This window comes from Python bivittatus, unplaced genomic scaffold (genome assembly GCF_059951505.1).
Source record: "Python bivittatus isolate LINGU-HERP-01145 unplaced genomic scaffold, Pbiv_v1 ctg000020_np1212, whole genome shotgun sequence".
Classification (NCBI taxonomy): domain Eukaryota; kingdom Metazoa; phylum Chordata; class Lepidosauria; order Squamata; family Pythonidae; genus Python; species Python bivittatus.
In genome coordinates this window covers 11,179,277-11,203,883 of record NW_028277030.1, presented here as the reverse complement: position 1 = coordinate 11,203,883, position 24,607 = coordinate 11,179,277, and the positions used below count along the sequence as shown (strand labels likewise).

Here is a 24,607-nt window from a genome sequence, read left to right as displayed (position 1 = left end):
AGAAATCTGACCAAGTATGTTTCTGAGTCAGGAATAAAAATGTGCAGGCAGTTGCTTGAAACAGAGGTGAAGTTTTTTTCTGAGAACAAAGCACAGTCAGCTGTCGGGGTGGCCGCAGTGACTCTTTCATTTTAAGCCCTTTATGCGGAGAATCCTTGCCATTGTTACTCAAAAGCTCACAAAAGTGTGCCCTTCAGGAATTCCGAGAAAACACACTTAGCGTGCCTTCTGAGAAGAAGCCCTCTGTAGTTAGGCACCTGCTGAGTTATGGTTTTCTGTTTGTTCAGTATTTGTTGATTGAAATGGTAATCTCCTAGGGGAAAGGATCCCTCCTTATTTGATCAACAAAGAGATCTCCTGCTATACCTCAACTAGGAAGGAATGCTATTAGCTTGGCATCTCTTGCTGCATTTTTATCTATGTATTTGGCCCATTCTAATTATAGTTTCTCACCTTTTGCTTTGATCACGGTGGAAAGACTGCATGGCAGGGAGGAGGATTTCCTTCTCACAATCTCACAGTTTCATAGAGTTACAACAGCAGACATTTGTGGGCCTCTGAGGAAGACATGTCCCCTCTAGCAAATATCTTATTTATTGGTGGAAAAGCACCTCTCACTTATCTCCCTTGGATATTAATCCAAGTAGACAGGATTTGGATTTCCCATTTAACACTCAGAGAACACCTTCTCAGTGAGGTACTGAGGAGGAAGTCAAGGAATAAATATTTTATAATCTGTGTCATTTGTACTGAACCTGCCAGTTTTCATCCAGAGTTGCAACAAACTGCATTTTGATTAGCCAAATCCCTGTATGATTTTTTTAACATTACAGTAAATCTTTCCAGGTGAGCAGTTTGTTCCATTATCTGAGACTTTCAAATGGGGTATAAAATAAAATTAATGTTGGTTGATATTCTAGTGATCATCCTCTGTTTCCCCTCTGCCTCCAGTGGCACAAAACTCTGGAATGTTTGCTGATCAAACCAACCTACCCATTATCATCCTTCCTTCCCTCCAAACTGATCAATTAAAGATTTTCCTTGCCAACCACTCACAGGTCTTTTCCCCAAAGCATCAGAGTGTTTCAAGACCAAAAATCAAAGTCAAACCCACAAACCTCCTTCACACACATACCTTCAAAGAAAATATTTTACTAATGGTATATTCTACTCATCCCTAATTATCTGTTTGTCTACTATGAACACAACATAAGCCCTTGGAAAGTAGTGACATTACTGTGCAAGTATTTGACCACATGAACTATAAACAGAACTGCCTGGTGAGGGGGAAGTATGCTAGATTGAACATTTGAGCACCTGGATTGTAAGCAAAACCTGCAGAACCCTTCCATGTGTTTTAAAGCTGATCTCTGAGTGGGTGAAAGGTGCCTAAATTAATGAACTCCATGAAGGGAAAAAATTATTTGGTGTAGAAACTCAGGCACAGGAAAACCCTGAGCTAGAGGAATGAAAGTCTGATCTTGGTTTGGCAGCTATGTTCAGAGTCTTCTATCTCAAAGTATTCTAACAAATGGCTCCAAAGTTAAGTAAACAAATAGCATCCCCTCCCTTTGTTAGTCTTTTTTGAAAGACTGAATGAAAGGTACTGCAAATTAATTCTTAGGTCTTAAAGAAATATGCATATTAGATCTTTTTCCATTGCTCACTGAAGATTGATTACAATGGAACTTGCTGCAGTTTCCATTTCTTCTTGGTGCCCTACCCACTCACCCCCCCAGCCAAGTACCTGACTGAAAACTTGTATTCATTATTTAGGAATATTTTGTTCTAATGAAGTGTTTTGCTTTGAAAAGTGCCTGCTCTGTTTCTTGATTGATGGAGTAAAAAATACTGCTGTTTCCAATACACAGATGAATAGCAGTAATATTATATTGTAGGTCTGTATTTTATTTCAGACTTAACTAATATTCATAGGCTCATCTACAGAGAGGGAAAGAAAATTTATGCACACTCTTTGAAAGATTTTCTTACTCCAGTCTCCTAAAAATGATTCCCCCCCCCCCAAATATGAATGATTGTGCCATTTTTTTTATTAACCAAAAGGGAAGCCAACAAATCCTAAATAGGGATGGGGATAAGGGAAGAGTCAGAATATCTGGTGCTTTGAAATCTAAACAGCTGATATCAAATGGGGGAGATAGTTTCCCCAAAAGGTCCATTTCTTGGAATTCCCCATCCATTGAAACCAATGGAAAGGAATAGTTATATTATTGGACGTTGTTCATTGATATGCTTAGTATGATATGTACATACATATATATAGAGGCCAGAGCAACAGAGCTGTATGATGTGCTCAAAACAGATTTGTACACTACTCTTTCACTAATTGGGGGAATACTTACTTCTAAACTGATTGATTGATTACGTGCCATCAAGTCGTTGTCGACTCTTAGCGACCACATAGATTTTCTCCATGCTGATTTGTCCCCTAACTGGTCCTTCAGCAATTCCAATGGTGTCCCCACCACCACTGTAATGGAGTCTATCCACTTTGCTGCTGGTCGTCCTCTTCTTTTCTTCCAACTTTCCCAGTATTAGAGCCTTTTCCAGGGAGCTAGGTCTTCACATAATGTTTCTGAAGTAGCATAATTGGAACCTGTTCATTTATGCCTCAAATGAGAACTCTGGGTTGATTTGTTCAATGATCCATCTGTTTGTTTTCTAGGCTGTCCATGGAATTCTCAGGAGTCTTTTCCAACACCGAAGTTCAAAAGCATCAATACTCTTCCTTCTAAATGGGAATGAATTAAAATCTGACAAAACTTATAAATGACAGGGAAAATGCTCAGCAACCTGTCATGTTCAAATGCAGTGGGTGAGAATTAGACAGTCTTTCAAGTTTAAATAGAACACATACATTTATTTTATGAAAAGGTAGAAAGAAGCAAATATAATTTAGAAGAAAAGACATGGGCATATCAGTATATGCATCATGGACACATAGATATGCATAACTCGTCATACAAGGATGGGCAGCCTTTCAGTGACTGAGAAATGTACTTAAGAAAAAGTTGACTAGTGGGCAGGATCATGACAATAATGTCACTAAAATGTCCAGGACCGGGATTTCTGAAGGCTCCACTGGAGAGACAGGATGCCTGTCATATGTTTGCTTGGTACCTTAAGCTTAAAAGAAAGTTTCTACATAGCCCTCCAGAATCATGAGTGGGTATCCATGTAGATTGAATGAATAAGTAAATATATTTTTCTGCCAAAATACAGCAATAAATCACACACAATTTTTAGTGATTTGCCATCAAAGTTCAGTAGTGCAATTTATGAATGATCTGGAGGCTGCAAAAAGAAGTTTAGGATTTGCATGTGATCCAGGAGCTGCTAGTATTCTTTCTGTGCCATAGTGGATTAAGCTACCATATTAATAATTTTTAATTTAAAGAGCAAAGGAAATTGTGCTTGCCCAATAAAGAATGGAAGAAGCTACCAAAATGGTAGGAAATAATAGACTTAGATTACCAGTGCAGGCCAGAAGAAGCTGGATGAAAAAAGATGGGTATGGAGTCAAAATGGATAGAATAGGAGAAAAAAGAGAGGAAACAAAGCCAGAAGTGTTGTCCTTATTATTCTCTGTTGCAAAAGGTGAATACAAAATGGCTTCATTTTTGGGTTAGATATGGAACCTTTAAAAGATACACAGCATACGGCCAAACTTCAGATGCTCAGTTTTTAGTCAGAAAAGAAAATGAGATGAAATATGTTAAGCTTTTATTAGGCACAGTTAAGAATATGTTGTTCTAAAAGAGGCAAGGAAATCACTAATTTTCGCAGCAACTGTGTGGAGAGCAAATAAAGGCAGACTGCTACTTGCTTTAAAAGTAGAATTTAAGATTTTAACTTGCTATTTCTCATGAACTCTAGGTTCACTTTTTGACTAGCACTACTACTGGCCTCAGAGCCAGCAACAAACATGGAGAATGTAATTCCTGCCAGGAGCCTAAAGGGCATAACAAAGTGACTAGTTAAAATAATAAAACCAGGCTGTGGCCTTAATGGGCATGCATTACATTATCAGGAATAAAATGTTCTTTCTAAATATGCAGTGCAAAGGGCTTTAAGCAATGGAGACAAATAGGTGATTCTATGAAAGGAAATTTCTCCATATTAGAATAAAGATGCTAGATAAGAATGACACAGAATAGACTTGGTCAATGTGCAGTTTGGAAAGAGGAGCAAGTGCTGGGGAGATGCAGAACATCATCACTTGTACTATTTGTTTCCCTTGTTTTAGTTTGTTTTCTTTCCCTCCCTCCCTCCCTTCCTTCTTTTTCTTTCTAATAAAATTAACAGTGTGAGTCAAGGAGAAGGCAAGGCACCAAAACATGTTTGAACTCCCACATAACATTAGGTAGTTGCTATCTGATGCAAGCATTTCTATGCAACATCTACACAGATTCTCTTGGTTCCATATTGCAACATTTTTTGTAAGGTGGTTGGAGAATTTATTTTGCTGTCATCATAATGTCACCTTACTATGAATTAGTTTTGAACCCATGAATATAGATCAGGCATAAGGGAACCAAGCAAGAATACACATCCTGATAGCCCGTGTTACAACTTTTTGAACTGAATCATTTATCGATTGTCTTTTCTCTTTCCAACCATGATACCAAACAATTGCCATTATTTTTGTTGTGTGTTATTTCTGTGGTTCCATAAGACACAGTGTTTCTCCATTTTAATTGATGCGATGTTCTTGAAAGTTAAAATAACTTTCAAAAAGAATGAATGGCATGAATGCCACTGATATGGAAATATGTATTTGGTTTCCTGTGCAATTTTTATGTAAATTAACCCAAATCACTTGACAATCCTTGAATTGAAACTTTGTGGCTGGTATTTTGACACTGTACAAATCTTCCATGTGCTTCTTATTCTGATCCAGTTTGTATTGTTTTTGGTGTTTTAGTTTTTATTTCATTTCTGATTTAATGCTCTGCGGATCAGTAGAAATCCATTTTACTGCCTGTGTAAGTGGGTCAATATTCTGCTTCATCAGGCTTTTTAAAGAGTTTTTATAATATCTATAAAAATAAAGCAAGTTTTATTTTGCAACTTTGTCTAACATATGAAGATTGTCTATGCAATTTCACTTAAATGTTACTTGTTGTAAATATCAATTTGGTGAGCAATATGTCTAACACAAATTTCTGTGATGATTTGTTTTGCAAATGTCCCCATGTAAGCTTTTAAGCATAAATTCCTCCGGTGTATGCTTTAAAAAAAAAAAAAGCAACTGCCTTTTTCAGAAATGTATGTTCTTTTCCAGAAAATGATGTGTTGATGTTGATTAAATTACTTTCTCAACCCAACTTGCTCCACAAGGTTGTTTTGGGAAAAATGGGAGGAATGTGTACCTTACCTTGAGCTCCTGGAGGAAAGGCAGGATACAAATCTAACAAATAAATAATAAATAATGGGTGAGAGGCAGGGTATAAATCTACAAACAAATAAAAAATAGTGAATTTATGACTAGAGAAAGAGATATGCTATTATCATACTTCATTAAGTGATACAATGTGTTCTATGGTTGAGTCTGAACTGGCAGATCCCTCAAATCCATTCCTATTGAAATCTTTTACATCCCTACTTTGTTTTTTCTTTCATTATTAATTAAGAAGTTGATTATATTTACAGCTTGGGCTATAATAGACTCTACAGTGGGGAGAAAATATACCAAATATAATTTAATGCTTTTTAAAAAGTCAATTACGATTGTTCTAACACATGGAAGAGAAACTATACAATTTTCATCAGAGACAGTGTCAAAGCAGAATAGCAGGAACCAATTCACAGCTATACATTGCCTAAAAAATACGTATTGACCATCTGTTGAATTGTTAATAAAAAAAAAAAATACAGGATAGGGATATGTCATCTTTTGTATTTTGTTTCCCCAGATGTTACTGTTCTCCCAACGATGGCATTGTTTGCAATAATTATAAGTGACAAGAGTAGGATTTTTGTCCTGCTCAATAAGTTAGTGTAACATTGTATCTATATGACAATTATCTTCCATAGGACAATTTACTGGGTAAGGCTGGTATTTACGAGATGAATTGGTCCTGCCAATTACATTGATTTTGCTGCTGTTTCTAGAAGTCTCAAAAAGGATCAACATCAGTAGCCATCTTTTCTCCTGCACAGTTCCTGTCCAATGCACAGTTTTGCAGAAGAAACCTTTCACTGATATCGGTACATCAGGATGTAGAGAAACCCCTATAATGTCACGTCAGCAAACCTATGTTAGCATTACTATCAGAATCAATGCCACAACACTGCAGCTTCATCACTACAGAAGCAATTATTTATTTCTAGATTGACAAAGGTGCAGTTATTCAATAACACCACCAAGTGAATTGTAGTTTAGTATCCAGTTAGTTGGTAACTTCTTCTTGCTTCTGTGCTTGCTTATAAGCTATAAGCTTATAGAACAAAATAATGCAATACATCTTCCTAGACCATAAAGGATGCTAATTTTTGTTCATTTTTCTCTGTGCCGTTATATACATGTTGGGTTTCATTACATGTAAAGAGGAGATTATCAGGAGCAGTTCTGAATATTGTTTGCATTTCTTAGCCCAGGAGAAATGCCTTTTTGGGGGATATTATGATTGAGAATAAGAACAGTAAAGCAATCTGAAGTTTTTTTCCATTTTGTCACAATCATTTAATGGCAGTTACCTTGATTGTTGTTGTTTAGTCGTTAAGTCGTGTCCGACTCTTCGTGACCCCATGAACCATATCGTGCCAGGCTTTCCTATCTTCACTGCCTCCCTGAGTTTGCTCAGTTTCATGCTCATTGCTTCAGTGATGCTATCTAACCATCTCATCCTCTGCCGTCCTCTTCTCCTTTTGCCTTCAATCTTTCCCAGCATCAGGGTCTTCTCCAAAGAGATCTCTCTTTGCATTAGGTGACCAAAGTATCTGAGCTTGAGCTTCATTATCGATCCTTCCAATGAGCAATCAGGGTTGATTTCCTTTAAGATTGACTGGTTTGACCTCCTAGCAGTCCAGAGGACTCTCAAGAGTCTTCTCCAGCACCACAGTTCAAAGGCATCAATTCTTCGGCGCTCCACCTTCTTTATGGTCCAGCTCTCACAGCCATACATTACTACTGGAAGTTACCTTGATAGCAGACAACAAAAAGAAACACAGAAACAGTAAACATAAAACACTTTATCCATGTCAGAGGAGTAGACACTGTTATGTTTGATTGCTTTCTTCACAGATAAAACACAACCAGTAGCTTTTTGCCCTACTTAATATTGGCCATTCTTAACAGGGAAATGTTTGGGCAATCTGGGATTCCTAATGCAACACAGTTTGAGCTATTTAGTATAAGATAACATTTGTGTCAGCTGTCAGTCAGAGATTTAGTAATTCTTGTAAGACCCTGAATGGAAAGAAGAAACTTAAAATTGGAAATAGTATCCTTAGTATCATGGGCAGCAAACAGAGCTTTTGTCAAAATGACAAAATGTGTGTTATGACATCACTGTGCAAGCTCTGCACCTTAGTGCTTTCATGCAACATCACAGTGCAAGTATAAAAGAGGAGGAATTTGTATTACAATGTTGTACTGCACCTTTCATCATTTGCACCCTCTCTTGCAAATGCCCATGGTTAGTACTGTTGGGTTAGATTTGTTAATATTTTGTACTTGGGCAATGCAGTGTTTGGAGAGTTCTACAGTAGCAATACCATCTTTTTTAAAATGCGAAGTCAGGGAAAAAAATCGTGATTTACTTGTAAAACACATATACATTTCTAAGCGTAGGATAGAGATTGAACAATTCTTGCCTGCTGACTTCAGAATTTAGAAGATATTGTGTACTCAGCCTCAGCAAGTATGGTGAACAGAAAGGGATTTTTCTTCTTAATACATCCAAAGGGTCTTTTCCTGAATAACAGATATGCTACAAACGGGAAAGAAAGAAAGAAAGAAAGAAAGAAAGAAAGAAAGAAAGAAAGAAAGAAAGAAAGAAAGAAAGAAAGAAAGAAAGAAAGAAAGAAAGAAAGAGAAAGCAGGCAGGCAGGCAGGCAGGCAGGCCCACCACAGTTTGTCTTTGGAGACAGGACGGAAGCCTCTCATTGGTCTTGGCATTCTGCCCAGACTACAAATTCTATATTTCAGATTGTTAGCTACCTTTGTTTTTTTCAAGAGTAGTAGCAGAAACTTAATAGCAGCTCAGGCCACCTTATATCCACAGATTTCAAAAAATGGCTAGTAGTGACAGCGATGTAGTACATTAAGTCCTTTCAGTTATAAATGTTATTATAAACAAGGAATAAGAGATCAATAAACATGACTCACTACTTTCTTCATGATAGTTCAATTGTAACATAGTCCATATTATCGGTAATATTTATTCAAAGCATTTTATTCAGCTCTTCAGTTGAAGAGTTAAAGAGATTGGGGAGTTGGGGGAACGGGAAAAGAAGAAGAAAAGAAGCAGACTCGTTCTTCTTTCTTAAAGTGACATATAAGTATTTGTAACACAGCTGGAATAGAAGCATTTGTGGACAGGAGAAGCTGCAGCAGCTGTTCTCCCAGCAGAGGCTTGGGAAATGGCTGTGCTCCATCCCTCCCGTTGATGCAGCCAAGGGAAATGGTTCTTGCCTGATGTCACTTGAGGGAAGAGTTCAGTGGTTAGATGGCCATCCATTATGTGCAGAACAAATGGCCAGTTCCCAAAATGGTCCCTTTCCCCCATTGGAGATTTCCATTGGCCCCTTGTCACGAGGCGTTCTGAGAAGTCTGAGGGCAGTTTGTAAGTTTCCAGAAGTATATCTCTCAGAACAAAAAGTAGTTTGTGGTGCTCATATGTAAGACTGTTTTTGCGGTATGTTTTACAGTAGTACAAATGCCAAGTAAATATTACAGAATAAATCAGAAAGGCCACGTAAATCCTTAATGTGACTTCATTAAATAAAAGAGGAAGATATTTAATACCAGAACACTGAGTTCAACACGTCACTCTGTGCCAGTGTGTGCAAAACCCTGTTCCCATGGTTACCATCATTAGGAGATTTGTCCTTTCTTATGTACAGTGTCTGAGCAAAATTCAGTTTCCTGGAAACCCACGATGGAGGATGAATGGCCCAGGATGGGCAACAAAATGTTCCTTGTCCATGGAAAATGTTTCATCGCAACAACCTGAGATAAAATCATCTGAAATCCTCAGAGTGGGGATTTATTAATCAAATATCATGTCCGAGTTACATTTTCATACTTGGCATATGTTTTCTACCTGCAAATCCTTACAACGCCTGACCATTTGTTACTACCCCATATTTCAGATATGAGAATTGAGGGCATGACTTGGCTAAGGCCATCTTATGGGCTTATGGCACAGTAGCTCCATTTCTAAGGATTACATGACTTTAGTCTGCTCTTTCAAAAGCTTAAGATATTCCTAAATTCAGACTTTACTGAAGAATGGCTCCCTGGAAACCCATCAGCAAGGCAAGTAGTAAGGGACACTCAGAGTTGCCGTTCTGCAACCATGGATTCCCTATCCCTGACTTCCCACAATAGTGATATCAGGTAAGAAGTAAAAGACTAAATTCAGATGATGCACTTTGATATCCTTGGTGAAAGCAGAGACAGTAAGGACCAGCTGCAGCTCCAAGGAAAATGTATGTCACAATGTAGGAGAGATGTAAAAAAAAAAAAAAAAAAAGGCTGTTTCGATAGATCTCTTCAGAAGGTCTTGTGTGCAAATCTTATCACCTAAGCAGGCTGTTAGCAGGAGGTAGCTCATACCCCACAGGTAGCTGGGCCTTAAGACATGTAAAGTATAGAGATTAAAATCCATAATTTGAATTGAGCCTGGAAAACAGTAGTCCACTCATGTCATCTAACCAAGGCGTAGATCACTGTTATCCCTTTTGCTCAAAGCTTGCCCTTTAAAAAAGTAAACATGGTGTTTCTTGCTGCCCCCAATAGTGCAGTGCAGTGTCAAGGGGCACTCACAGGCTGTGCAAGTGTGATCTTTTTGTTGAGTATAAGCCCTTCCAAAATAGGTTTTGTCACCCAGCCTGATTTTAAAAATCAGAAGCCCATCTTTAAATCCTGACTGTCTTATCCATGTGGGAAACAGATTATGTAACAAAACAGACTCACTTTGTTTCAAAGGCTGAGTGTAAGATTTGCACCATCTCTGCAAACAACTGTAGATAATACTGTTTCAGTATTCTTTTTGTGTAGTAGTATCCGCAACTGTTTTGTGCTCTTTCTTCGCAGCTCGACTCAGATCTTTCGCCTTGCTTTTTCCACATGCCAGCCTGTCGCCATATATTCTTCCAGTGTCCATCTTGTTTATACACTTCTGAAGATGTAGGTATAAAGCTAGCGCTGAGATGACAAAACAAACACAATCTTACAACAGAAGATTATTAGAGAATCTAGCATCAATCTATGGGAGGACGTTTTTGTGTGGAAAGGAAATAAGACACAAATGGATCTGTAACAAAATAAATCAGGAGGAAATCCTTTGATTATTATCCCATTAATAATTATATGACATAGCCTCACCCATCTCATCTGAGTTGCTTTACCCCTTTTCTTCTGCCTGTTCGTTTTTGAGCCTGGTATTATCCAGACTGTCACTTGCATTCTTGCAAAGCTTTCTGTTCTTTTCATACAGTGGGGCAACTGATTATCCAGTCATGGAGACTCCATCATCTGGAATAGTTTCTCTGTACTTAGTTGGCTCATAAAATCTTCTGAGTATAAAGAAAATGATATGCCAGTCACTGGAGGTCTAGCCTGAACTCAGGAATGGAATCCAAAACGTCTCTTTTTCTGCTGTGACATTGATAGTCCTGTATCCAAACCCAGCAGCGTCTTGAAAAAAGATAAGGCTCAGCTTCAAAAGTGCATGAAGGATGGTATTATTCACATTCATTGGTGGTGGTGGCTTCTCCCAAACTAGGTTTGTTGCAAAACTAATATACATGCATGTACTGTATGTACCTTTTAAAAATTATGAACAGCTCCTACTATTGCTGCTTCCAAAACAAAAAACCAGATAGTATTGATAGGGAAATTGTAGAGAAGTAAGAAAAGGGAAGAGTATAGTTCTTTTCATCTATCTGAGAAAGCTGGGCCTTGGAGAAGGGACAGTAGACAGATAAAAGATGCCCCGCTTCTTCCACAGCATCCTCAATGGATTAGCTGATGCTCTTATAAATTAAGTTGCTATAAATCAACTCGCATGCAAAAAAAGTCAAAATGAGTATCGCTAAACCATAAAACTACTACTGTTTGGGGTATATTTCACCCTTATTGCCTTGAAGGCACTTTTATACTCTCTTTCTTTTACAGGGTTAGCTGAAATAATGCTGCCCATTGCTTGACTTCTTTCATGTTGATTAATGTCAATTTTTCTTCCTTTGCCTTCATTAGACTTTCAGACACTGAATAGATTTTCGTGCTTCAGTTTTTGCAGATCTATAGATAGTAAAGAATGTGACTTGCTGCACAATGTCTGACAGATAAATACCTGCAGCATATGGTTTGGATTCAATTTGTAAACTGTTGTGTGATACATTTTCCCCCCCGAGTTATACTCAGTATCTTAAAATGTGCCTTTCCTTACATGATATTTTCAATTCCAACTGGAGCTTACTAATCAAGAATATTGATTTTTCCAGTGCAATACCTTTGAATAGTACTCAGTAAATAATTGGCCCGTGCAAATCATTTGATAAAGTGCTTCGCTTTTGAACAAAGTACCTTTCTGGATCTACTCCCTGAACTTGTGAAGCAGCTGCTCAAAGATTCAGTGCAGCTGTTTTTAGGCCCTCCTGAGAACTTCTGGGCATAACCAAAATGAGGAGGAGGAGGAGGAGGAGGAGGATGCAAATGCCGCCTCTCCAAAGAAGCTGAAGAAACAGTGGACCACCTAGTTAGCTGCTGCTAGAAGATCACACAGACTGACTACAAACAACAGCATGACAAAGTAGCAACAATGGTGCATTGGAATATCTGCAAGAAATACCATTTGCCTGCAAGCAAGAACTGGTGGGGCCACAAAACATACAAAGTAATAGAAAATGAAGAAGCTAAAGTGCTCTGGGACCTTAGAATCCAAACAGACAAGCACCTGCCACATGACACCCCCAACTTAACAATTGTTGATAAGAAAGACAAAAAAGTCTGGATAGTGGACATTGCAATAGTGGAGACACCAGAAGAGAAGAGAAAGAACTGGAGAAAATCCCAAAATACAAAGACCTGCAAATAGAAATAGAACAACTGTGGCAAAATAAAGCAAAGATAGTACCAATAGTAATAGGCACTTTGGGTGCAATTCCAAAATATCTGGAGTACCACTTGAAGACCATCGGCATTGACAAAATCACCATCAGTCAGTTGCAAAGGGCAAATTTACTTGGAACAGCTTATATCCTGTGACAATACCTTTAACACCATCAAACAACATCTGCCTATCCCGGGTCCTTGGGAATGACTCAATAGGTGGATAAAAATGCCAAATCCAATCTAAACATCTGGCTGACTACGCAACCAACAACAACTCAAAGCAATCCAGAAGATCTTGGGTGAAACATTTCATCCAATGATTTTTGCTGTCCTAGTAAATAACTATTATCAGTTTACAGTTATGTTCATCTCTCCCCTTTCCTTGATCTACAGCTACCAAAAAGCCACTGGCTTCCCTACTATTATTTCCATAAAAAATATGGATCTCACCTTTTTCGCAAGTGGTTCAAGGTGCTACCAAATCAATTAGAATTAAAACAAGAAAAAATTAAAAATGGCACTCAATAGGAAGAACAAAATACTGTGAAACAGAACAAATGTTCTAAAATGAACATGTTAAATGATAACCATCAACCAGGAGAACAAGATGGACTTTGGACGCTACTATTTTGAAAGTTCCGTTTCTAGTCACTTCCTTCTGGTAAAATCCTAGCCTGATACACAAGTAGAAGAAAATAGCCCTTTCCATATCTGTTCATAAGATTTTTTTTTCAAGCTTTAGACGTCATAATTAGCATGAGGAAATGAGGCCAGAAACAGATTGGTAGGCAGTACAGTGGAGTAATCTGTCAAAGCAGTCTGTCCCAATTATCATGTTTTGGAGCAGGTGTAATTTCTGGGTACTTTTCAAGTTTAGCCCATCACTGAAAGCATTACAGTAATCTTGTCTGGATGTTATAGCATGGATAATTTCTCAAAAAAACATTGAAACCAGCACATCAGCCAAAACTGTTGAAGGCGCATGCTATTTGAGCTTCCAGCAGCAAAGCTAGATAATGCAAGACTTTCAGATGGTACCAGGTCCTTAAAGTGGAGAACGACCCAACCTGAAACAATTTTAATATCACTTCCTCAGCATGGTAAAATGTTCACAATAACATCTCCATCTATATTTAGGTTGTACTTTGATGTGTTAATTTATATCCAGCCATCTAGACTTGGGATGCACATCGATCTTAAACAAAGAAAAATAAAGCTGTCTCTCACCTCTATATTGACAAGTCCAAAATTCAGGATGATCTTCATGTAGCTATTACTCAGCACACAGTTCTACTGCCAAGGCTCAATAATACATTACTGAAATAACTTCTTTCTTCATGATCAGAGGCTGGTGACAAACAAAAAAGTCTATTGTCATCTGTACAGAGATGTTTTTCAAACTTTATTTTTACTGGTGAGTCTTTACAGAAAAGAAATGCTTATCCATCAAGGGTTTTTAAAAATTAGGAAAGTGGATTTATCCTTAACTAGAGTCAGAATGTTTGGAACACATTTATGGAGACTTGAGTAAAGGCTTTTTGGTAGCTATTTCGTGGCCTATGTATATTTTATAGGATTATTGAGTGTTATATTTAATCCTCTTTGTTGTTAGCTATGGTAAATACTGTCATGCAGAATAGTGAAATATAAAGTATAAATAAGATAGAAATTAATGAAGATATAATTACAGAACTTTCTGAGAGGAGAAAAGAAAGAAAACATCCATTTTCTGTTGCATCTATTTCAGATAAGGAATTGGTTAAGTGTAATTGTAAGATCTGATAAAATTATGGGTGAATGCCCTATACTTATCCTCTATTTTTTTCTCATTGTACAATTAATCAGAGAAAGAAAGTTTTGAGTATTCTGAAACTATTCCTTCAACATTCCAGTACAGAACACCCAATTAGGACTTTGTGTGGTGATTGAATGCTTTGGATGGCTAGGGTCCTTCATTAATGTCTCCAGAGAGTTTACCTATGTTTAAATTATCTTTTTAAAAAAAGCAGACTGTGAGTGCCACATTCCCAGGATCCATGCATCCATCTGGATGAATGATTGATAGTTGGAGCAATAATAGTGGGCAAAATCTGTCTATTCTACATACAGAAGTGATCTACCATTGAATTATGACCTTTCTATATTTTGAGGATTCATATCAGGACCATATCTGTTCAGAAATATAATTCACTGTTGAAAAGGTTTGAGTCTTTGGAGTTTGCTGCACAAATGGCTTTTAAACCCCAAAGTGACAAAATAGAGTTTCTTGCTTTTTCCTACGTTAGATTAAGCTACAGAGAAACTGTCCAGAATTGCTATATTTTCTTCTTGTTTCACACTGCTAAATAAAACAAAAAAGAAATATAGGAAACATATTTGAAATGTTTCAAAGAGTTCTTTGTGCAGCTGATGTTCATAAACAGCTTTTCTTATCCATTTCAAAGGAAATCAGTAGCTTCTCCAGCATAAAACTCTTTTTCATACATGAAGGATATGTAGCTTTATGCAAAGCTTACTGTACATAAAGGCTAAAGAGATGGATAACTGAGTTCTCAACGCAACTTTATGAGTGTAAGAATCCTTCGTTTTCATTGAGAGTCCCCATTCAGTTTTGGACTCTGAATGGAAGTGTAGAATGTTTAAGATATAATAAAGGTGCAACCTTGAACACTAGCAGTCAGTGGGAGTTTGGTAATGGATTTCAGTGATGTGATGATTGCTCTTCAACCACCATTAAATAAGGCAGGAATGGTACTTTGTTAACTGCTTTCAGACCCCTCTTCTGAATTCCAGGTCTCAGCATTAGTATGTGTATAAATGTGTGTATATAATAATAAAAAGTTGGCTTCTGAACATCAGCAGGTTGGAGGAGGTACCCCCTATAATACATTTTCACTCTCTACATGTACTAATGTCTGATAGGCCAGCACCTATGTAGTTACACTAAAAGTTTGGATTTTGGAAACACTTTTTTTTAAAAAAGGAGCAATCATTGCCTATCTCTGTGAATTTCAGTCTTTGCCTTCAATGCTCATTCATTGACCAATAGCACTGAAAAGCAGGAAAGGGCCATACTTATAAAAGAGGCAGAAAGAGTGACCTCATAATTTGGCTTTTGGATGAACTAAATAATTTTTTTTTTAATAAAAACATGGAATCCAGAGATTAGGACTCATCCAACAACTGTTTCCTCCTACTCCTCAGTTTTGCAGGCATTGGCTACTGTTTTGCAGCATTGATTCATGATAAAATTGCCAGGTTCCTTCCCAGACAGGTCTCCTAAACTTCTCAAAAATTCAGCAGCTGTATTTTCTAGCAGTAAACTACTGTATTTCAAAGAAAGCTTATTTCTGGCTGTTCTTCCTTCTCTCTAACACATCACTTGTAAAGGCACCACTGAAATTAGGACTTGCAGTCCAGAAAGAAAAGTGAATTTTCTTTCCAAACATGAAGACAGTTCTATTGATTTGTTAAAGAATCCAAGTCTTGCCATTAAAGCCTTAGGCAACAGAAATTGGGTGTTATGAAAGGACAGCAACTCATTAGTATTTAATTTTTTATTATTGTAATTTTACTGCAGGGCACAGAGTGTGGCACATATGAGATTTTCTGCTTCTTGGTCCACAAAAACCTGGCTGCGTAGGGGTACTTTGTAGAATAAATGGGTCAGTCCTTACCAGCAGACTGTTCCTTCTTCCTTTTTCCTGGAGTAAAACAGTAGTTCTGATGGGAAGTGTGCGATTGTGTGTTAGCATGCTATTGCATCCTCAAATCTCTGCAAACACACAGGGTTTTGTTGTTTTTTTTGGCAACTTATATAATCGTGAAAACACAGATGCATTTTGCCAAGCTTACAGCACATAAGTGGCACACCATATTGAACAAACATCTGGGCCCCTTATTTAAAACTTAATCCAGACTGTTCACCTGTATTGCCAAATAAAACTGAAGCTTCTCTTGGGTGGTGTGGCATTCATTTCAGCTGAGCTCCATCTGCAGGTCTTTAAGACTGCAAATTAAGGTGGGGGTGGGGGAGAAAAAACATACTTTCTGAGCTTCAATTCTTATTCCAGGGCCTCCCTCACACACGTTGCCTCCAATTTAATTAAGTCATTTTTAATGAGCAACACTGACTACTTCTTCTTACAAAATTTGGGAAGGAGGTGCTTTTGTAGCGAGCTGTTTGGATTCCCACCCCGCACCCTCCCACTCCAGACCTACTAAGCTTATTTTGCTAACATTGGGAGCAAGGATGACCTCATTGACCAAAGAATTAGCCCCCCTCTTCACCCCATACCTTTTCACTTGGGCTAGTGGTTCCCTTATCCTTCAACTTGAGTTTTATTCCTTGTTATTGTTCTCAAAGCAATACCACTAAGCAGATGGCTAGAGATCCTTTTGGCCTTTCATGTTTCCCTCCATCTCTTCAAGCATGTCGGAGTTGTGACTGGTTAATTAACTTAAGGCTTCTCAGTCCTTCTCCCACCCCCATAGATGTCTCAAAGCCTGAGCAATTTTAATAAAGAGCTTGAAAAGTAGCTCTTGGAAATTAGACATATATCAAGCCACGCATGCATATAAATTAGTTGGAGGAGCCAAGCTCCTTTCTCCCATACAGTAATATTGTAAGGCTGAATATGTTCATCTGTATCTAAGTGTAATCCACAAAAGCTTTTGCTATGACATATTTGTTAGCCTAAATTCTTTACCACTTTGGCTGTAACACAGTTACACCTCTGGAAACGGCATGTAGATAATAGCTGCTCTGTTTAATTGAGGGGTTTTGCAGTCAGTTTAAAGCACAGTTCAGTTGCTTAAAAAAAATAATTGATCACAGGATCATTTCAGCATTGAAGCCCCCTTTAGTCATCTCTGAGTAACCGAATACAGCAAACACAGTTAGCTGTTACATTATTTCAGACTCCATTGCACTTATCTCCCCTCTAGTCCCTTCCATGTCTCTGTGTTTTATGAAACTAGAAGGTGAGCTTCATTTACAGATTAGAGGAGTCGAGATGAAAGCTTGATTAATTAAAAGGAAAATAAGGTTACATCCTGCTTTGGGTGTGACAGTGAGAGACAGAAAGGATTGCATACCAGATAAGCACTTTTATTCTTAATTTTTTATTTGTTATCTATAATAATAGAGGGGATGATTCTGCAGAAAGCCACTTCAGCATGTGAAGCACAGATTTTATGTGGGAAGTTAGCTATCCTGCAGGTTCCCTTCAGGATATTTTTTTCACATAATGGAATTATGTAACTTTCTGTTTTCTACAGACACACAAATGAGAGAATTGAAGTGTCAAGTTGTAGATACAATTAAGTATCTGCTAGTTTAGCCATAGTAAAGATCAATATTTGGGTATCATTACAATTATTAAATGTAAATATCTGAAATTATGAAAGAAAACCAGCCAATAAATGGCAATGTTTAGCCTAGCTATCTGAAATTTGTAATGAATTAACTGTTCTGAATCCTTACTTGAACACATTAAACTTAATTTGCACATCTAGGTAACAGTGAAACAATAAACAAGATGTAAGAGAAGAATCTAAAAGATGATTCTCCCATAACGTTCTCCGTTGGTCAGTTGTCTAATCATATTCATATTTTCTTCACAAGGTTGTTTTCGGGCATTATAGAAAAGACAGCAATTTAAAATATAGCTTGGATATCCTCCTATTTCAATACTTCTTAAAGGCACGACTAGTTTTTTTCTGAAATGGAAAGTTGCCTCGGTTGTTTGTCTGTAATAAACTCACAACATGACTACAAAATAGAGCATCGATATATATCTTGGAAGTTCAGGTTATGTACACAGTTTCGTGCATCTTTGTAGTAGCTAAAATTAACCCTATTGTGCTGCAAAAGCTGTGCTCCAAAGTCAATGACATTTTTCAGAGTTAGGGATAAGAACAGCTGTGAACAGCTGTGCGGTTTTGTTGTTGTTGTTGTTGTTGTTGTTGTTGTAAATTTGGTTGGCTGCTATTAATATCACTTTTAAATATAGGTAAATATACATCATCCTATTGTTGCCTCATTAAAGGAAAACACCTTGCGTAGCCCTCACAGGATTAATTCACTTACAGTGCTATGTTAAACAGATTATCACAGAGGTAGATTTCATTGAATTTAGTGGGGCTTATTCCCATACAGCAGTGTTGTCCAAACTTGGCCACTTTAAGATGAGTGGACTTCAACTCCTAGAATTCCCTAGCCAGCCATGCTGGCTGCGGAATTCTGGGAGTTTAAGTCCACTCATCTTAAAGTGGCCAAGTTTGGACAACACTGCCATACAGTATGAAATGATTAAACCTTTGCAGACAGCTTTAACCTGTAATGAACCGGCCTCCTTAGTGTTTGATTCATAAGTAGTCAAAGCGATCAACTCAGTGTCACTTGTTTCTATTCCTGTACCTTAAAAAAAAAAGGGGGGGGGAAGGGTGTAACTTTTCAGAAGCTATGAGAGAGTTTAAAAAGAGCTTGTGCTCTGCACTGTCTGCAATGAATATGCTCTTAAGACAGCTGACAGTTATGGTACTGATTTCATTTCTCTCTCTCTCTCTCTCTCTTTCTCTGTTTCAAAGAACCATGTAGACATAAAGAAAAAATGCAGAAAGAAAAACAACCATGTAGACATAAAGAAAAAAAATTGACAATCTCAATACATTTTTTTTAAAATTGAATTGCTTCCATTCAATCAATTACAGCTGAATTGTCTACTGTCTATTAAGGATTCATTTTTGACAGCTACTACAGAAAGATTCTATATTTGGTGCTGCTATAGTAATATAAAACAATATGAATTGGCATATTTTCACATGTACTATATCAAAGTAGCCTGGCAGGGTGGCTCATGGGGTCCCACTTGACACATCTTCCTCTGTCTTTTATAGTGCTTTTCAGCTGCCTTGGAGCTTCATGCTGCTCATGGTCCAGAGTTTCAGGTGGCATTGTTAGGCTTGCAGGATATCTGTTTTACCTTCGGATAATTTCCATCTTTTTTTATACAAGGCAATAAGCAGGCTAGAATTGGCAAACTAGTTCTAGACTTTGCTTAGACGAAAGCGTGCCATTAAGTCAGATGGCCACTAGCTCAATACAGCAACCAAGGGATAAAAATTAATGCGTGCAAGCTGTCTAGAGTAACATGAGCAAATGGGATGTATCTCAGTGAGATGCCATAAAATCCAGCAAGCTCCAAACAACGCAAATAAGAAAAAATTACAATTGCAATAGCAGGTCCTTTTTCTTCCCAGACAAAGTAGCATAAATTACCTTTTATTTCATTTGCTAGACTCAACAGAGCCAATGCCAACCGGCAAAACAAAGCAGTTTATGCTGAGATTATTTGTCCATATAAACTCAGATAAGTGTAAGTTTTATATCTCTTAAAAGGGTAATTCTTGCCAATTAAAAAGTCATATTCTGGTTACTTTCTATACACCATAATATTCTAATGTTTGTTCAATGGTTGCCTTAAGAATATTGAAAAAGAGAGCTACATCTAAACCACTGAAAAACAAAGGCTTATAAACCCTTGGTCTAGAGAGGGGTGAGAAGCATGCCTTCATGTGGTATTGACAGGAAGGCAAGGGATCATTGCAGGTTAAGGAGGAGAAAGTCCATCCAGCTAGCTGATTTTAGCTAACCAGCTAGTTGCAAATTGGTCATTAATATTTGATTCCATATGCCAACCTTCCAAAAGATGCGGCAAGATAAAGTGGTGGAAAAGTGCAAAAGATGAGCACCTGACCACGGAGCCTCAAAGCAATAACACTTTTTAATAGATTCTGTCAGGAAAACTGTGTGTTTGGAATCCACTCTCTCCTATTAGCACTAATAACTGTCCTGCTGTGCCATGAAGCATGAGAGTTGATGATGTTATGAGCATAGTTGAGCACCCCCCATGGGTGTTGAAGTAGCAGCCACAGCAACAGCCATTTGGCACTACTGAGCCAATGCTCTTGAAACTCATTTACGTGGGCGCTTGCAGAGCACAGAGCTTTTTAGAAGGATACAAGGACTAGATGTTCTCCTACACTGTAGTCTAGTGATCACCAGAATTAGCAACATTATTCTGTCAAAACTCACAATAAGAATGTCTAGATAATAACTGCACTTTAGGCAGAACTGGATTGCCCCGGTAGTTCGTGCCAAGCCTAGCACCACCAAGTATCATCTGTCAACAGGAAGCATTGTTCTCCAAAGCCAGTGCCTGGCTTTTGCCTTTTGCTTTTGTATTTAGTGAAAGTGGCTATTAACTGAGCACTGGGCCACTGGATTAAGAAGCCACTATTTAAATTTCCCCTAATGTCACTGACAGAACATCAGTCCTGGATACAGAACAGGTTTCCCCATCATCAGCTGAGAATCAAAATAGTTACAAGTGCCATCATATGGGTCCTGCTGCTACAGAGACTCCAGAAGCATATGCACTTATCTGGAGCTGTTAAAGGGCAGATTTGAACAAACACACACAATCCTGAGGCCTGATATAAAAAGCATTTGCATTGTGCTCTCAAGGGATGGCCTTTGCTAGCAAACTGCATCATGTCATCAGCAAACGGGTAGACATGATCAAAGCAGCAGAGCTGCAAGAATTGTTCTTTGATGATGAATGACACAAAGTGCTCTTACATGGTCTCACTCAGGGGAATGTAATACTGTGTACAGTAGGAGATCCTTATCACCTGAAGCCTTTATCATTTCATTCGGCCATCTGTAATATCCTTTCATGTTTTAGCTGGGAAAGAGATTCATTAGTCACAGGCAGAAAACTTAGGTTGACCAGAAAGAAAATTAACTCAGATCATTATATGTACTTGAATGAAAAGCTCTCCCAGGAAAGGAATGGTTCCCCCCTCCCTGCTGCCCCTGCCCTTCTTTCAAGGATATTCGCTACAATTTTTCATTTTATTTTCATTCTTCTGTAGTTTTCAATGTTCTGTAAGAACTGATATTGCTCCATGGAATGTGTCAGTGGATGAAAAAGCTAATGGAATAACTGGAGTGCTTTATTGGAAAGAATGCTGGGAAAAGATCAGTAGTAAGATTTGATGGGTTAACCAAGTCCCATGAAGTTTTCATGTATGAAAAAGTCCCCTACCATGCCAGCTTTCCTATCTATCATGTAACTAAATAAGGGGAAAATCCATAAATCCTTGAATTAGTTGAGTCTTTGCTCAGTAAGAAGAAACAAAGGCAATTAAAGTGAAACATTATATGCCATGATCATTTAAAAAGCATGCTGAATATAGCACAAAAACAGTGTTTTAATTCTGGCTATTGATGCCATTTCTTTGTGGTTCACATCATTGTTTCCTTCCTTCCTTCCTTCCTTCCTTCCTTCCTTCCTTCCTTCCTTCCTTCCTTCCTTCCTTCCTTCCTTCCTTCCTTCCTTCCTTCCATGACTGGGGAAATATCTGCCTAGGGATTAGTCCACTTTGTTTAATACTGATAAATCCCACAACAGTGAAAAAAGCAAATTGTGGACAGTGTTGATAATGAGAAATTTCAGTCCTCATCCTGAGCACAAGGAGCAATGTAGAACTGTTAAATGAACAGTGAAATATGTGCAGTATCAGGTGTCAATTAAAATTTGGCTCTGATGGTTTTTTTCTCTCTAGATAGTCTGAGAAAAGCTGTGGCTTGGGGTAATAAACCAAACTTCTTTTTAACAGGAAAAATGTTTGTAAGGAAATGAATCCAAAGCCATGCTACTCTTCTTTGAATTATGAACATGCTGAATGAACACCTTCATTTCCTCCAGTCTTTATTTAGCCTAAGGACTTTGAATAGGCCTTTAAAGAGGATATTATACCCATTTAATCGGATAAAAGGGGTTCACTTTATGCCAGTTATCGAAGTTATTCATACAATCACATTTTAAAAGCCTGTCACTTTGATCAATCAGGCCAAACACTTCCAATAACTTACACTGAAAATTGTAACAGAAAGAAAAAGGGCTTGTTTGAACATTACTAGTTATGATGTACCTCTGGGTAATATTCCCAAGGTTGCTTTGAATAGCATGCAGGAACTTGGAGACAGATTCCAAAAGTTGACAGTGAGTGACAGGAATCCCCAGAATGAGGACTGATGACTGCTTTGTATTTTCCTTTTGGGACCCAGTTATCAATCAACAAAGCTAGAACTCAGCTATAGGCTTGGACTTTTGCCCTGTGCCATCCACCCCATTATTCATTACTTGCTAATAGGAGCATTCCTTAGACCTGTGGTTTTTACACACGCGTTGAGACCGAGAGCAGAATGATAAGAGACAGTAGTAAGCAGAAACAGTGAGCACGGCTCCCATCCCACATGTAAACTTGGGGGGGAAAATGCAAATACTTAAGCTGTTGCCTCACCTATGGTCTTGGACTTGAGCAGTCAGCAGTGCTGGGTCTCTAGGAAATCTTTCCGGAGTTTGCAGCGTGGAACCTATGATTCCAGGCCTAATCAGCTGCTATTAAGTCTCCTGTAGAAGCCAGGAGAGATTTGGTAATGAGCATTGCCAGTCCCCGGTCTGCATCTGAGCGCTGCCAGACAATAGGGCTGAGGAAGCTACAAGCTGTTCCACCAAATGCAAAAACCAATTACATGACATGCCTGCTGCTGCCGTTAAGTTGAAAGTACGCTTTATAATTATGAAAGGGTGTGAGGCAAATGGATATTGCGTCTGGTTCTGACCTCCTTGAGAGAAACTGCATCCCTGAAATATTTCAGTGTTGGGTTGCTGGTCTTTTAATTTGTCCCAGAGAACTCATCAAAGTGGGGTTTTTCAAAAGAGACCTTAGGATCCTTATCCTTTACGAGAGCATTGGGCCCTGCGTATATTATGTGATGGTACATTGATATGTGCGTTGGTTTTATGAAACTTGGAATGTATGTCTGCTCAGCTGACAGAATAAATGTTTACTAGGCCTTTATCAGGGTTGGTGTGCATGTATGGTGGAGTGCACTTCACTGTAGGTACCTCCTGTTAATGTAGAATATGATTCATAGATTTTAAAATGAATAGATAATTGTTCCCCATTAAATTCTTATCACAATTTTAACAAGAAGTTTGAAGGAAGTGTCTGCTGCAATAAAACTGTGGCTGGGGGAAAAGCCATTTATTAATAGTAATTTCTGTAGAGCCATATTCTCCACACATTTAACAGTTGAAAACAGGTACATTTGTTTTGCCTTATGAACAATACTTTCATATGAGGGCAAGTGATTAAACAGGAATGACAGATTTCTTCCTCTGGGATTGTGTATTAGGGGCTTTCCGAAAGACTTGTTCAGAATACCTATTTCCTTATATCTCCAAGCAAGGCCATTCAACAAAAGAGCAACGTTACTGTTTGTGTGACTATATTTCATATATAATCTCCTATCTAAAATATCCGTACGCTAGTATGCTAATAATGATATCCATAATATTCACATAGAAAAATAAGACAGAAGTTTTTCAAATTATATTCTTTCTTGTATGAACAAATGTGCTAAATCACCGCTGTGTGGTTGAACAAACCAATGGCATCATCCATGGATTGTTTAGCATTATCTACACAGTGGGATCTCTTCCCCCCCCCCCCAATCAGCTGGGATCATTAGTTCTGGTTATGACTCTGGTTTCTTAGAGAAAGACAAGCTAGGGGGTTGCTGAACAAATATTAGAGGAAGGCTCCCCATTTTTTTTCACTGTTCCCATTGAAAGGAAGACCTGAGCGAGAACCCTCCAGCAGCCCGTGCCAGCCATGCAGTACTTGCTGATAGGAGCGCCAGTGGTAGGTGCACTTCCATTAGGTACAGCAACTACTAGCAACTTTCCTTTAGGTTACTTTCTCATATTACCCATAAATCTGCATCATTATGCAGTTGTTTCTACATTACTTTGACAGTTGATAAAAACCTGCCTTAGAATGTATAGATCTCCCTTGTTCTTTCCATCTGTCTTCATCAGTTCCTCCCTGTGTTGTCCCTCTCCACGCTCATGCCTTATTTAGCCAGACCTGCAGTTAATTTCTACCATCAGGCTCCCAGCCAGTGACAGGAAGCAGGGTTATGTGCCCTGCTGCTGCTGCCAAGTGGCAATTCACAGCCCCTTTGGCTTTGGGTGAGAAAAGTGTTGTCATCGCAACAAACTCTGACCATTGCGGACCCTTGTGGGGAGTTAATTGCCCATCAACACCTCTAGTGCATGCTGTAGGAACCAGGCCAATTCAAAATAGTATTCACAAAGGGAAACCCTCGAGCATTGCTTTGCAGGGTAATTCGACTTCAGTTGCGAATTCTTGAATATGTTT

The 24,607-nt window shown here is 38.2% G+C and overlaps 1 protein-coding gene across 4 annotated transcripts in view; it reads left to right on the top strand.

Annotated features, from left to right (window-relative positions):
- The window catches only part of MACROD2 (mono-ADP ribosylhydrolase 2), a 1,000,449-nt gene that overhangs the window by 949,759 nt on the left and 26,083 nt on the right, over positions 1-24,607 (top strand). The window contains exon 16 of one of the 4 annotated variants that reach the window (XM_088134419.1): positions 2,687-5,609. The exons of the other annotated variants lie outside the window; for them this stretch is intronic. Within the exon in view, the coding sequence (XP_087990545.1) occupies positions 2,687-2,766 (80 nt within the window). The 3' untranslated portion in view covers positions 2,767-5,609. Of the gene's footprint in view, positions 1-2,686; positions 5,610-24,607 lie in introns of those variants that run through there. 4 annotated transcript variants of the gene reach the window in all.